The sequence below is a fragment of the Mirounga angustirostris genome, unplaced genomic scaffold (genome assembly GCF_029215605.1).
Source record: "Mirounga angustirostris isolate CCGP_5_RB_7025 unplaced genomic scaffold, mMirAng1.0.hap1 SCAF_10, whole genome shotgun sequence".
Lineage (NCBI taxonomy): Eukaryota > Metazoa > Chordata > Mammalia > Carnivora > Phocidae > Mirounga > Mirounga angustirostris.
Genome location: NW_026991718.1, coordinates 93,986,721 through 93,999,606, shown reverse-complemented (window position 1 = coordinate 93,999,606; position 12,886 = coordinate 93,986,721). Strand labels below are relative to the sequence as shown.

At 44.6% G+C, this 12,886-nt stretch overlaps 1 protein-coding gene across 1 annotated transcript in view; it reads left to right on the top strand.

The window, feature by feature from the left end:
• The window catches only part of SLC24A3 (solute carrier family 24 member 3), a 495,689-nt gene extending 484,544 nt beyond the window's left edge, over positions 1–11,145 (top strand). The window contains exon 17 of the mRNA XM_045885360.3: positions 9,199–11,145. Within this exon, the coding sequence (XP_045741316.2) occupies positions 9,199–9,348 (150 nt within the window). The 3' untranslated portion in view covers positions 9,349–11,145. The remainder of the gene's footprint in view (positions 1–9,198) is intronic.
• Positions 11,146–12,886: the final 1,741 nt, after the last annotated feature.

Below are 12,886 nucleotides of genomic sequence, written 5' to 3'. Positions count from 1 at the left end.
CAAGTTAGCAATACAACGTTATGGATGATCTTGATGAGAGTGTGGTTGTGTGGGGCAAAGAGGCAGAAGGTTGAGTAGGACAAGTTCACAGAGAATGGAAGGAGAGAAATTGGACACAGTGGTATTTACAACTCTTTCAAGTCATCTTGCTATAAAGAAAGGAGAGAAAAAATGTAGTTGTTTTTTAAGAGAGAAGTAGCAGCATTCTGGTATCCTGGCTGGAGTAATCCAGGGGTGGGGTGGGGAGATGGAGATGAAAGGAGGGCAGTTGCTGGGGCCATGTTCTTGAATGGTGGGGGGGTGGGATTGTATGTGAAGGAGTGGACCATGGACAGGGCCATGGGCAGAGGGGCCTCACTAGCAGGAGAGAAGGCAAGCAAGTGGGTCTGGTGTTGGGAGCTCTGTGGATGGAACATGGTCATGTGCTGAGAGTGAAGGTAGAGAAGGCGGTGTGGGGTTCTGAGAAGAGGGGAGAGGCTGGAAACACCATCCAAAGAAGGGGAAAACAGTGCACTTAGGGAAATGTGGGATGATTGCCATAAATGGCCCACTTGACGTTTGTAGGCTTGAATTTTTTTTTTAATTTTTTTGTTATGTTAATCACCATACATTACATCATTAGTTTTTGATGTAGTGTTCCATGATTCATTGTTTGTGCACAACACCCAGTGCTCCATGCAGAACGTGCCCTCTTTAATACCCATCACCAGACTAACCCGTTCTCCCACCCCCCTCCCCTCTAGAACCCTCAGTTTGTTTTTCAGAGTCCATCCTCTCTCATGGTTCGTCTCCCCCTCCAATTTGCCCCCTTCATTCTTGCTCCTGCTATCTTCTTCTTTTTTTTTTTTCTTAAGATATAATGTATTATTTGTTTCAGAGGTACAGATCCGTGATTCAACAGTCTTGCACAATTCACAGTGCTCACCATAGCACATACCCTCCCCAGTGTCTATCACCCAGCCATCCCATCCCTCCCACCCCAACCCCCACTCCAGCAACCCTCAGTTTGTTTCCTGAGATTAAGCAGTCCTCATATCAGTGAGGTCATATGATACATGTCTTTCTCTGATTGACTTATTTCACTCAGCATAATACCCTCCAGTTCCATCCACGTCATTGCAAATGGCAGGATCTCATTCCTGTTGATGGCTGCATAATATTCCATTGTATATATATACCACTTCTTCTTTATCCATTCGTCTGTCGATGGACATCTTGGCTCTTTCCACAGTTTTGCTATTGTGGACATTGCTGCTATAAACATCGGGGTGCACGTACCCCTTCGGATCCCTACATTTGTATCTTTGGAGTAAATACTCAGTAGTGCAATTGCTGGATCATATGGTAGCTCTATCTTCAACTTTTTGAGAAACCTCCATACTGTTTTTGAGAGTGGCTGCACCAGCTTGCATTCCCACCAACAGTGTAGGAGGGTTCCCCTTTCTCCGCATCCCCGCCAACATCTGTCCTTTCCTGACTTGTTAATTTTAGCCATTCTGACTGGTGTGAGGTGGTATCTCATTGAGGTTTTGATTTGGATTTCCCTGATGCCAAGTGATGTTGAGCACTTTTTCATGTCTGTTGGCCATTTGGATGTCTTCTTTGGAAAAATGACTGTTCATGTCTTCTGCCCATTTCTTGATAGGATTCTTTGCTCTTTGGGTGTTGAGTTTGATAAGTTCTTTATAGATTTTGGATACTACTCCTTTATCTGATATGTCATTTGCAAATATCTTCTCCCATTCTGTCGGTTGTCTGTTGGTTTTGTTGACTGTTTCTTTTGCTGTGCAAAAGCTTTTTATCTTGATGAAGTCCCAATAGTTCATTTTTGCCCTTGCTTCCCTTGCCTTTGGCGATGTTTCTAGGAAGAAGTTGCTGCAGCTGAGGTTGAAGAGGTTGCTGCCTGTGTTCTCCTTTAGGATTTGGATGGACTCTTGTCTCACATTGAGATCTTTCAACCATTTGGAGTCTTTTTTTGTGTGCAGTGTAAGAAAATGGTCCAGTTTCATTCTTCTGCATGTGGCTATCCAATTTTCCCAACACCATTTGTTGAAGAGACTGTCTTTTTGCCATTGGACATTCTTTCCTGCTTTGTCAAAGATGAGTTGACCATAGAGTTGAGGGTCCATTTCTGGGCTCTCTATTCTGTTCCATTAATCTATGTGTCTGTTTTTATGCCAGTACCATACTGTCTTGATGATGACAGCTTTGTAATAGAGCAGGAAGTCCGGAACTGTGATGCTGCCAGCTTTGCTTTTCTTTTTCAACATTCCTCTGGCTATTCAGGGTCTTTTCTGGTTCCATACAAATTTTAGGATTATTTGTTCCATTTCTTTGAAAAAAGTGGATGGTATTTTGATGAGGATTGCACTGAATGGGTAGATTGCTCTAGGTAGCATTGACATCTTCACAATATTTGTTCTTCCAATCCATGAGCATGGAACGTTTTTCCATTTCTTTGTGTCTTTCTCAATTTCTTTCATGAATATTTTATCATTTTCTGAGTACAGATCCTTTGCCTCTTTGGTTAGATTTATTCCCAGGTATCTTTTGGTTTTGGGTGCAATTGTAAATGGGATCGACTCATTAATTTCTCTTTCTTCTGTCTTGTTGTTGGTGTATAGGAATGCCACTGATTTCTCTGCATTGATTTTATATCCTGCCACTTTACTGAATTCCTGTATGAGTTCTTGCAGTTTTGGGGTGGAGTCTTTTGGGTTTTCCACATAAAGTATCATATCATCTGCAAAGAGTGAGAGTTTGACTTCTTCTTTACCAATTTGGATGCCTTTGATTTCTTTTTGTTGTCTGATTGCTGTGGCTAGGACTTCTAATACTATGTTGAATAGCAGTGGTGATAGTGGACATCCCTGCTGCGTTCCTGACCTTAGGGGGAAAGCTCTCAGTTTTTCCCCATTGAGAATGATATTCGCTGTAGGTTTTTCATAGATGGCTTTTATGATATTGAGGTATGTACCCTCGATCCCTATACTCTGAAGACTTTTGATTAAGAAAGGATGCTGTACTTTGTCAAATGCTTTTTCTGCAACTATTGAGAGGATCATATGATTCTTGTTCTTTCTTTTGTTAATGTATTGTAGCACGTTGTTTGATTTGCGGATGTTGAACCAACCTTGCAGCCCAGGGATAAATCCCACTTGGTCGTGGTGAATAATCCTTTTAATGTACTGTTAGATCCTATTGGCTAGTATTTTGGTGAGAATTTTTGCATCCATGTTCATCAAGGATATTGACCTGTAATTCTCCTTTTTGATGGGGTCTTTGTCTGGTTTGGGGATCAAGGTAATGGTGGCCTCATAAAATGAGTTTGGAAGTTTTCCTTCCATTTCTATTTTTTGGAACAGTTTCAGAAGAATAGGTATTAATTCTTCTTTAAATGTTTGGTAGAATTCCCCTGGGAAGCCATCTGGCCCTGGGCTTTTGTTTTTGAGAGATTTTTGATGACTGCTTCAATTTCCTTAGTGGTTATAGGTCTGTTCAGGTTTTCAATTTCTTCCTGGTTCAGTTTTGGTAGTTGATACATCTCTAGGAATGCCTCCATTTCTTCCAGGTTATCTAATTTGCTGGCATAGAGTTGCTCATAATATGTTCTTATGATTGTTTGTATTTCTTTTTTTTTTATTCTTATGTTAATCCCCATACATTACATCATTAGTTTTAGATGAAGTGTTCCATGATTCATTGTTTGTGCATAACACCCAGTGCTCCATGCAGAATGTGCCCTCCTCAATACCCACCACCAGGCTAACCCATCCTCCCACCCCCCTCCCCTCTATTAGCCTCAGTTTGTTTTTCAGAGTCCATCATCTCTCATGGTTCATCTACCCCTCCGATTTCCCCCACTTCATTCTTCCCCTCCCGCTACCTTCTTCTTCTTTTTTTCTTTCTTAACATATATTGCATTATTTGTTTCAGAGGTACAGATCTGAGATTCAATGATTGTTTGTATTTCTTTGGTGTTGGTTGTGATCTCTCCTCTTTCATTCATGATTTTCTTGATTTGGGTCATTTCTCTTTTCTTTTTGATAAGTCTGGCCAGGGGTTTATCAATCTTGTTCATTCTTTCAAAGAACCAGCTCCTAGTTTCGTTGATCTGTTCTACTGTTCTTTTGGTTTCTATTTCATTGATTTCTGCTCTGATCTTTATGATTTCTCTTCTCCTGCTGGGTTTAGGCTTTATTTGCTGTTCTTTCTCCAGCTCCTTTAGGTGTAGGGTTAGGTTGTGTACTTGAGACCTTTCTTGTTTCTTGAGAAAGGCTTGTATTGCTATATACTTTCCTCTTAGGACTGCCTTTGCTGCATCCCAAAGATTTTGAACAGTTGTGTTTTCATTTTCATTGGTTTCCATGAATTTTTTAAATTCTTCTTTAATTTCCTGGTTGACCCATTCATTCTTTAGTAGGATGCTCTTTAGCCTCCATGTATTTGAGTTCTTTCCAACTTTCCTCCTGTGATTGAGTTCTAGTTTCAAAGCATTGTGGTCTGAAAATAGGCAGGGAATGATCCCAATCTTTTGGTACCAGTTGAAACCTGATTTAGGACCTAAATCCTAAGGTCCTAAATCAGGTCCTAAATCCATGGAGAATGTTCCATGGGCACTAGAGAAGAATGTGTATTCTGTTGCTTTGGGATGGAATGTTCTGAATATGTCTGTGAAGTCCATTTGGTCCAGTGTGTCATTTAAAGTCTTTATTTCCTTGTTGATCTTTTGCTTAGATGATCTGTCCATTTCAGTGAGGGGGATGTTAAAGTCCCCTACTATTACTGTATTGTTGTCAATGTGTTTCTTTGCTTTTGTTATTAATTGCCTTATATAATTGGCTGCTCCCATGTTAGGGGCATGGATATTTACAATTGTTAGATCTTTTTGTTGGATAGACCCTTTAAGTAGGATATAGTGTCCTTCCTCATCTCTTATTACAGTGTTTGGTTTAAAATCTAATTTGTCTGATATAAGGATTGCCACTCCAGCTTTCTTTTGGTGTCCATTAGCATGGTAAATGGTTTTCCACCCCCTCACTTTCAATATGCAGACAGCATACCGATGGGTCTTGTTTTTTAATCCAATCTGATAGCCTGTGTCTTTTGATTGGGGCATTTAGCCCATTTACATTCAGGGTAACTATTGAAAGATATGAATTTAGTGCCATTGTATTGCCTGTAAGGTGACTGTTACTGTATATTGTCTGTGTTCCTTTCTGGTCTATGTTGTTTTTAGGGTCTCTCTTTGCTTAGAGGACCCCTTTCAATATTTCTTGTAGGGCTGGTTTCGTGTTTGCAAATTCCTTTAGTTTTTGTTTGTCCTGGAAGCTTTTTATCTCTCCTTCTATTTTCAATGACAGCCTAGCTGGATAGAGTATTCTTGGCTGCATATTTTTCTCCTTTAGTGCTCTGAATATATCCTGCCAGTCCTTTCTGGCCTGCCAGGTCTCTGTGGATAAGTCTGTTGCCAGTCTAATGTTTCTACCATTGTAGGTTACATATCTCTTCTCCTGAGCTGCTTTCAGGATTTTCTCTTTGTCTCTGAGACTTGTAAGTTTTACTATTAGATGTCGGGGTGTTGACCTATTTCTATTGATTTTGAGAGGGGTTCTCTGTGCCTCCTGGATTTTGATGCCTGTTTCCTTCCCCAAATTAGGGAAGTTCTCTGCTATAATTTGCTCCAATATACCTCCTACCCCTCTCTTTCTTTTTCTTCTGGGATCCCAATTATTCTAATGTTGTTTCGTCTTATGGTATCGCTTAGCTCTCGAATTCTGCCCTCGTGATCCAGTAGTTGTTTATCTCTCCTTTTCTCAGCTTCTTTATTTTCCATCATTTGGTCTTCTATATCACTGATTCTCTCTTCTGCCTCATTTATCCTAGCAGTTGGCACCCCCATTTTTTATTGCACCTCATTAATAGCCTTTTTGATGTTGACTTGGTTAGATTTTAGTTCTTTTATTTCTCCAGAAAGCGTTTCTCTAATAACTTCCATGCTTTTTTCAAGCCCAGCTAGTATCTTTAAAGTGATGATTCTGAACTCTAGATCCAACATCATACTAATGTCCGTATTGAGTAGGTCCCTGGCAGTCGGTACTACCTCTTGTTCTTTTGTTGAGGTGATTTTTTCCGTCTTGTCATTTTGTCCAGAGGAGAATAGATTAATGAGAGAACAAAATGCTAACAGGGTAACAACGTCCCCAGAAAATATACTCTAAACAAATCAGAAAAAACCTGAAGCCAGGGGAAAAAGAAAGGGAAAGAAAGAAAAAAGAAAAAGAAAAAGATAAAAACAGGAAAAAAAAAAACAGAACAAAACAAAAAAAACCAGAATATGATCAAATATGATCAGGCTGGTGCATAGATCAGTGCCACACACTAGATTTGGGGTGTATTTTGGTCTGTTAGAAGAAAGTGCCTCCCAAAATTTTAAAGAAAGAAAACTTATATATGTACAAAATAAGGGTTGATATGATGAAGGGATGGAATATAACTGTAAAGATGAAATTTATAAAAAAAATTTTATAAAAGGAATTGATAAGAAGTTGTTTGAAAAAAGAAAAGAGGATTTTAAACAAAAAGAAAGAAAAAAAGGAGAGAATGTGATCAGGCAGGAGAGTAGAACAAAACCATACACTAGAGATTTAGGGTACATTTTGATCTGTTAGAAGAAACTATCTCAAAATTTTAAAGAGAGAACAACTTATATATATATGCCAAAAATAAGGGTAACTAATATGAAGGGATAGGATATGACTCTAAAAATGAAAAATAAAAATGTTTTTTAAAAAAGGGATTGATAAGATGTTGGTTGAAAAGGGGAAAAAGAAAAATTCAAAAAAAAAAAAAGACAGTTAAAAAAAAATTAACTTTGAAAGACTGAAGAATCATGGTAAAAAAGCCATGAATTCTATGTGCAGTATTCCCCTAGCGCTGGAGTTCTGCCGTTCTCATTGATCGGTAAACTTGGTCTTGGCTGGCTGTTCTTGCTGATCTTCTGGGGAGGGGCCTGTTGCCATGGTTCCCAAATATCTTTGCTGGAAGCGGAACTGCCCCGCCCTTGCCCGGTCAGGGCTAGGTAATCTGCTTGGGTTTGCTCTAGGGAGCTTTTGTTCCCTGCAAGCTTTCCGTACAGCTTTGGAGGCAGAGAGTGAAAATGTCGGCCTCCCAATCTCCGCCCTGGAGGAGCTGAGAACTCAGGGCCCCACTCCTCAGTGAGCCCCCAGAGATAAGCAGTCAGTCACTCCGTGCTCACCTGGCCTGTGACTGAGCGTTTCTGTCTCTGGCACCCGACCCCGTGTGTAGTCTCCAAACCCAGCAGATCCCTGCGGTGCACTCCCGCGCCGCTCCTCCCGGGGGAGGAAGGTGAGTCTCCCCGGATCTGCCGCTTGTTGGGTCCCTGCTGGAGGAGCAGGGGCCCGACTGTGCCGCGGATTACGGTTTATGGCAACCCCGAGCTGAGAGCCCGCGCCTGGGCTCCGCCTCTGCAGCCGGCTTCCCTGCTCCGATACCTGGGAGCTCTGCCGCACTCAGGCACCCCCGGTCTTTCTGTGACCCCTTGGGTCCTGAGACCACACTGTCCCGTGAGTGTTCCACCCCCTGCTTAGCCACTGGAGCGACGTCCCTCAGTGGAGCAGACTTTTAAAAGTTCCGATTTTGTGCTCTGCGGCTCTATCACTTGCCAGAAGCGGCCGACGGAGCCCCCCCCCCCCCCCCCCCCCCCCCGCCATCTATCCTCCCAAATATCGCCTCGGATTCACTTCTCCGCACGTCCTACCTTCCAGAAAGTGGTTGCATTTCTGTTCAGAGAGTTGTTGCTATTCTTTTCTTCGATCTCCTGTTGAGTTCGTAGGTGTTCAGAATGGTTTGATCCCTATCCAGCTGAATTCCTGAGGCCAGACAAAATCCAGGTCTCCTACTCCTCCGCCATCTTGCTCCGCCCCCTGTAGGCTTGAATTTAAAGTGAGATTCTTCGGCATGGCCAGGCATTTCCCTCCAGCCTGGGTCAGCAGCACGGAAGCAATGTGGAGTCCCTGGAAGCTGGGCTTGAACCCAAGGCTGTGGCTCCGCCATGGGAGCGCCAGAGAGGCCAGTGAATGTGGTGGATGCCAGGGGTGGTTCTAGTGATTGCTGGTGGGATTTTGGCAGGGTAAGATGGGACAGGGGTGGGTCCAGGGGGTGGCATGCAGCGGAATGGTGGTGGAAGCTGTGAATTCTCAGTCCTGAAGGTCTGCAGAGTTGTGGGAGGGAGGGTACCAGATGGACAAAGATGGAAAGAGGAGATGGCAGTCAGAGAGCGGATGAAGGACAGTGAGAGCATAGAGTCGTTTCTGTTCTTGCTCATTGCCGGCTCTCGGCTGCGTGGCTGTCCAGCAGAACTTGTCTGGTGGCCTGCACCTGCACCTGCCCTGACAGCAGCCACTGGCCATGTGTGGATATGGAGCACGTGACATGTGGCTAGTACAACTGAGCAACTCAGTTTTTAATATTATTTGACTTACGTTCAAATTTGTGCAGCCACATGAGACTAGTGGGTGCAGTGCAGGTGCAGGGTGGGAATGGGGTGGAGGACAGGTGTTGGGAAGATCCTCTCCATGGATGGTGAAATCGCAGGGAAGGGCGTCTGGGTGCTGTAGATAGGAGTGGCAGTGAGTGGGACTCTGGGATCTGGGGAAGGGGGAGTGGGAGAGGCCGGGTTTGCAGTGTGGACTGTAGCCAGGTGGGATGGAGTGTGACTGTTGGAAGGCTTTAGATTCCAAGCTGGGTGTTTTGGGGGAAGCAGCAGTGAGGAGCAAGGGGTACAACTCCCTTGCCTCCAGGCATGGGAATGGAAGAGATGCATCCTCAGGAAGAGCCAGGGGCTGCTTGGGGACAAAAGGGTGAAGAGTCAGAACAGGTGATTCGGGCACAGAGCAGTGCTGCGTTGGAGTCCAGGGCAAGTGTGGTGGCCGCGGTACCTGAGTCGATTGGTCCCATCATTATGACTTTTTAAAGTTATTTTAAAGTTCTGAATTCCCTTCTTCTTGATTTCAGTGTTCTGAGTTTCCAAAACGTGAGCGATGGGCTTGAGAGGCTCAGAGACACTCGGTGCCCTGCAAGACATTGGCGGCCCCTCCCCCAGCCCCCCGCAAAGCACCCCCCCCCCGCCGTGCTTCCTCTTCCCGTGACCCTCTGACCCCGCTGTGTGTGTTGCAGGTGTTTGGCGTTCACTTGAACAAGTGGCAGCTGGACAAGAAGCTCGGGTGCGGATGCCTTTTCCTGTACGGCGTATTCCTGTGCTTCTCCATCATGACGGAGTTCAACGTGTTCACGTTTGTGAACTTGCCCATGTGCGGGGACCACTGACCCGGCCGGCCGCCCGCCGAGCCTTGGGCCTCCTTTTCTGTGCAATACAAGATCCAGCCGCACCCCGAGTCACGCGGGCCCCACCCGGGGCCGGGGCCTCCGGCTCTCCCGCGCTGGTCACAGGCCTCTGCTCCTGCCTCGGTGGCCCAGGCTGTCCCCTCCCCTCCCTGCTCCCCCTCCTCCTCCCTGGTTTCCTCCCACCCACCCCTTCCTGTCTCCTCCGTGTGAAGACTCTGACATCCGCGTGAATTTTCAAGCTCCATTTTTGAACAGTGACTGAGATTCTAGGAAAAAAACAAAAAACAAAAACAAAAACAAAACTGGCTGCTAACTGGCCCAAGCCAGGCAAAACTTATTACAATCCCTCCTCCTTTTTTAAGTTATTGGATGGAAGACAAACCTAATTTATGACCTGAGACTGTCAAAGGAATAGAGAGGAGAAGAGGGTATATCGATGCTAGGGAGTGTTCGGGATTTCATTATGTTTTGAGGTAATGCCTAAGTGACTGGGTTTGGGGAGGTTGTTTTACTTGGGGGGGGGCTTCCCCCTTTTCTTCCTTTTCTTCCAGAGACGGAGAGCTTCTCTTAAATCTTCTTTCACTGGGCTCTGGATTAACAGACGATCCACAGGTTGTCCCTGCCATGTGTTCTGGGATCATATCCCAGGCATGGTAGAATATGCATGGATTTGGCACTTAGTAGAGGAACACGTGGGCGGGGCCACCAAGAACACATGCGTGATGTTTCATATCCGTGGACGCCTCCCGGAAGTCCTGTAGGCGTTACCTAGGGGGCACGAGGCTTTCAAGGAAGAAGACAGCTTCCCCCATAGCCATTAGGATCATCTTTTTCTCACTAGGTTCCTTCTAGTCTCTCAAGCAATAGTTCTAGCCTGCCTGAGGCCTTTGGATGAGGGGCCCTGGTTACACTCCCCATCCGTGGGGTGCCAGGCAGTCAGCACCAGAAGCTTCCCAGCCCGTGAGTCCCTGAGATGCGCGCTCGTCGCTTGGTATTTGGGGTGACAGGGAGTGACCCAGAGGCCACCACTGCTTTTCGTGCAGGAGTTACAGACACTGGTTTCTTGGAAAATGGAGAGAAGCACACTTTGCACAGACGTCGTCACTAAAGTCCCGATTTGCCACTCGGTATTGAGTACACTGGACCCTGACAGCTGGCTCTTGGGCCAGCGTCCTTCCTCATGGGACGCCTCCACCAAGCTGCCCCAGCTCCACCCCTCCCATCCTGGAGGATGGCCAGGGAAGGAGAAAACAGAGAACTGACTGACACCTTTGGAACCACAGAATGTGTTCAATGCAAGACTCGCTCAAGGGCATAAATTATTGTGAACATTGTTGCCAATCACTGCTCAACAGCCCTGCTAGATTTTGTATGATGCTGGATTATTATGCAGACTAATTCCACCGAGTTGAGACCCACCCATGCTTGTTACACTTGTATTTATTGAAACTGTGGATTCTTGCCCCTGCTGCCCCCTGTATTTACTTTAAGCACTGATCACTTATCATTCATTCAGTATGGTTTTCCCCCCGTCCCTTCTACACATTCTGGTGTGAATTGTAAAAATAACCTGCTACAAATGAGTTGAATGTTTCTGTCAATGGTGCAAACCAAGGCCAGCGTTAGCCGATGGGGCACCTGCCCGAAGGAGGAACGGGAGAGGAAATCACCAATTTGGGCTCTCAGAGCTAAGACACACGTATTGATTCTGTTGCACATTTTGCACTGGTTTATGGAGATTGTTTTCTTGGACGGATAGTGTAAAATAAACTTCTCTGTTCTGTATCCTTCCTTGAGCATTGCGCTTTACTTCCTCTCCTAGAGTGTTGCCTGTTTTAACCGCACTGACCTGTATGCATGGAAGGAAATGGCCAGGTATTCGTGCTTCTACTCTTTCTGGGTAGGCTCACCTGGAAGGCTGGCAAATGTCTGGTAGATTGCAAGTGTGAAGTCACAAATCATGGGTCTCCTCTAAATCTCACAGGGACTTTGTATCTGTCATCCTGTAGAGTCCATGCAATGCTCTCTTAGGAATTCTTTCAGCTGGAGTGAGAGGAAGAGATTCCAGCACTACTGATAATGTTCAGCAACGTTCAAGTTCTTTATCCTGTCTGATCTGACTACTTTTCAAATGTGAAAATTCAGACTTCCCTGAAGCTAACTCCGGAAAAGAGAGACTAACACATCCTTGTAATAAGCCACGTTCTTACCCTGAGCGACTCCCAAGAAATAATTACCCAGATCTAAAAGTAGACCAAGGTTAGTGAACAAGCCAGGTTTCCACCTGGAGCAACAGAATTCATTTATAGGGATCAGAAGAAAAATTGCCAGTAAGTCACAGCACCAACTTCTGTTTAACTATGTAAAAAAAATGTATTCCCCTAGGGGTGCCTGGGTGGTTCAATCGGTTAAGTGCCTGACTCTTGATCTCAGCCTCAGGTCTTGATCTCAGGGTTGTGAGTTCAAGACCTACGTTGGGCTCCACCCTGGGTATGGAGACTACTTAAAAAAAAGTTATATATATAATATGTTTTTCCCAGGTTGGAGGGAAAAGGTGTTGACATCTAAAAATGCTTTACCACTCTATTTGTGCATTTTATAAATATATGCTGGACATGGACAGGGTATTTTCATTATTCTGATTGGTACTTTTTATATTGGTCTTCATTAGCTTTAGTCTTAGGCAAAACATTTGATCTGAAGCTTGATTGTTTTTTTTCTTTCAAGCATGCTTTCTATGATATCTTTAGAAACTGTAGTTCCATGCTAAATTTCTCAAAGACAGAATCATGGGATAAGGTAAAATTCCCATGCATAATGATTGCCAACCTAGGAACTGGGAAGGTTTCGCATATGAAATGAGCACTTGGCCTATTTCTGCTCAGATCCCTGCCATGCACGATTGTGTCTTGAGTTATCGACTGAGAATGTGGTTCTAAATGAGCTGCTCTCCAAAGATACAAGATAGCTGATGTTGCTATTTTCACTGCTCCCACTGTTCTGGGATTTATTTGGAAGGGGTTAGAATGGATGTAAGGGAAGAATTTTGATTCAATAGGCCATACCTGACAGTAACACCAGAGTCACACCTCTCAGCAATTTTCTGGAGTGTGCTGGTGAACTCCCCAGGCTGTGATCTTGTGTATAAGGGGGCAAGGGAAGACGGATGCTGGAGTTTGCACTTCTTCCTCAGCACATCCTAGTTGACCCCCAAGGAGGAACGGCCAGAAAGTCCTCTTTTTCTGGAAAATACATTCCCAACCATGTCCTGGCCTGCTAGGACCCCTGCCAGCACACATACCTGTTAGGTGGCTTTGGATGACCTGAGAGGCCACGACATGGGGAAGTTTCCAAAAGGCTTCTGTCTCCCTTCTGAAGGAAAGTACTGGCCCTACCTTTTTAGGGGTAGTGCCCTTTTGTAGGTACATGTTTTATATCTACTTCCAAAAGGAGCTGGCTGGAGGGTAGGTGGGTGATTATGTTTTCCTAAGTCTACTGCTACTGATGTTTATAGTTTACA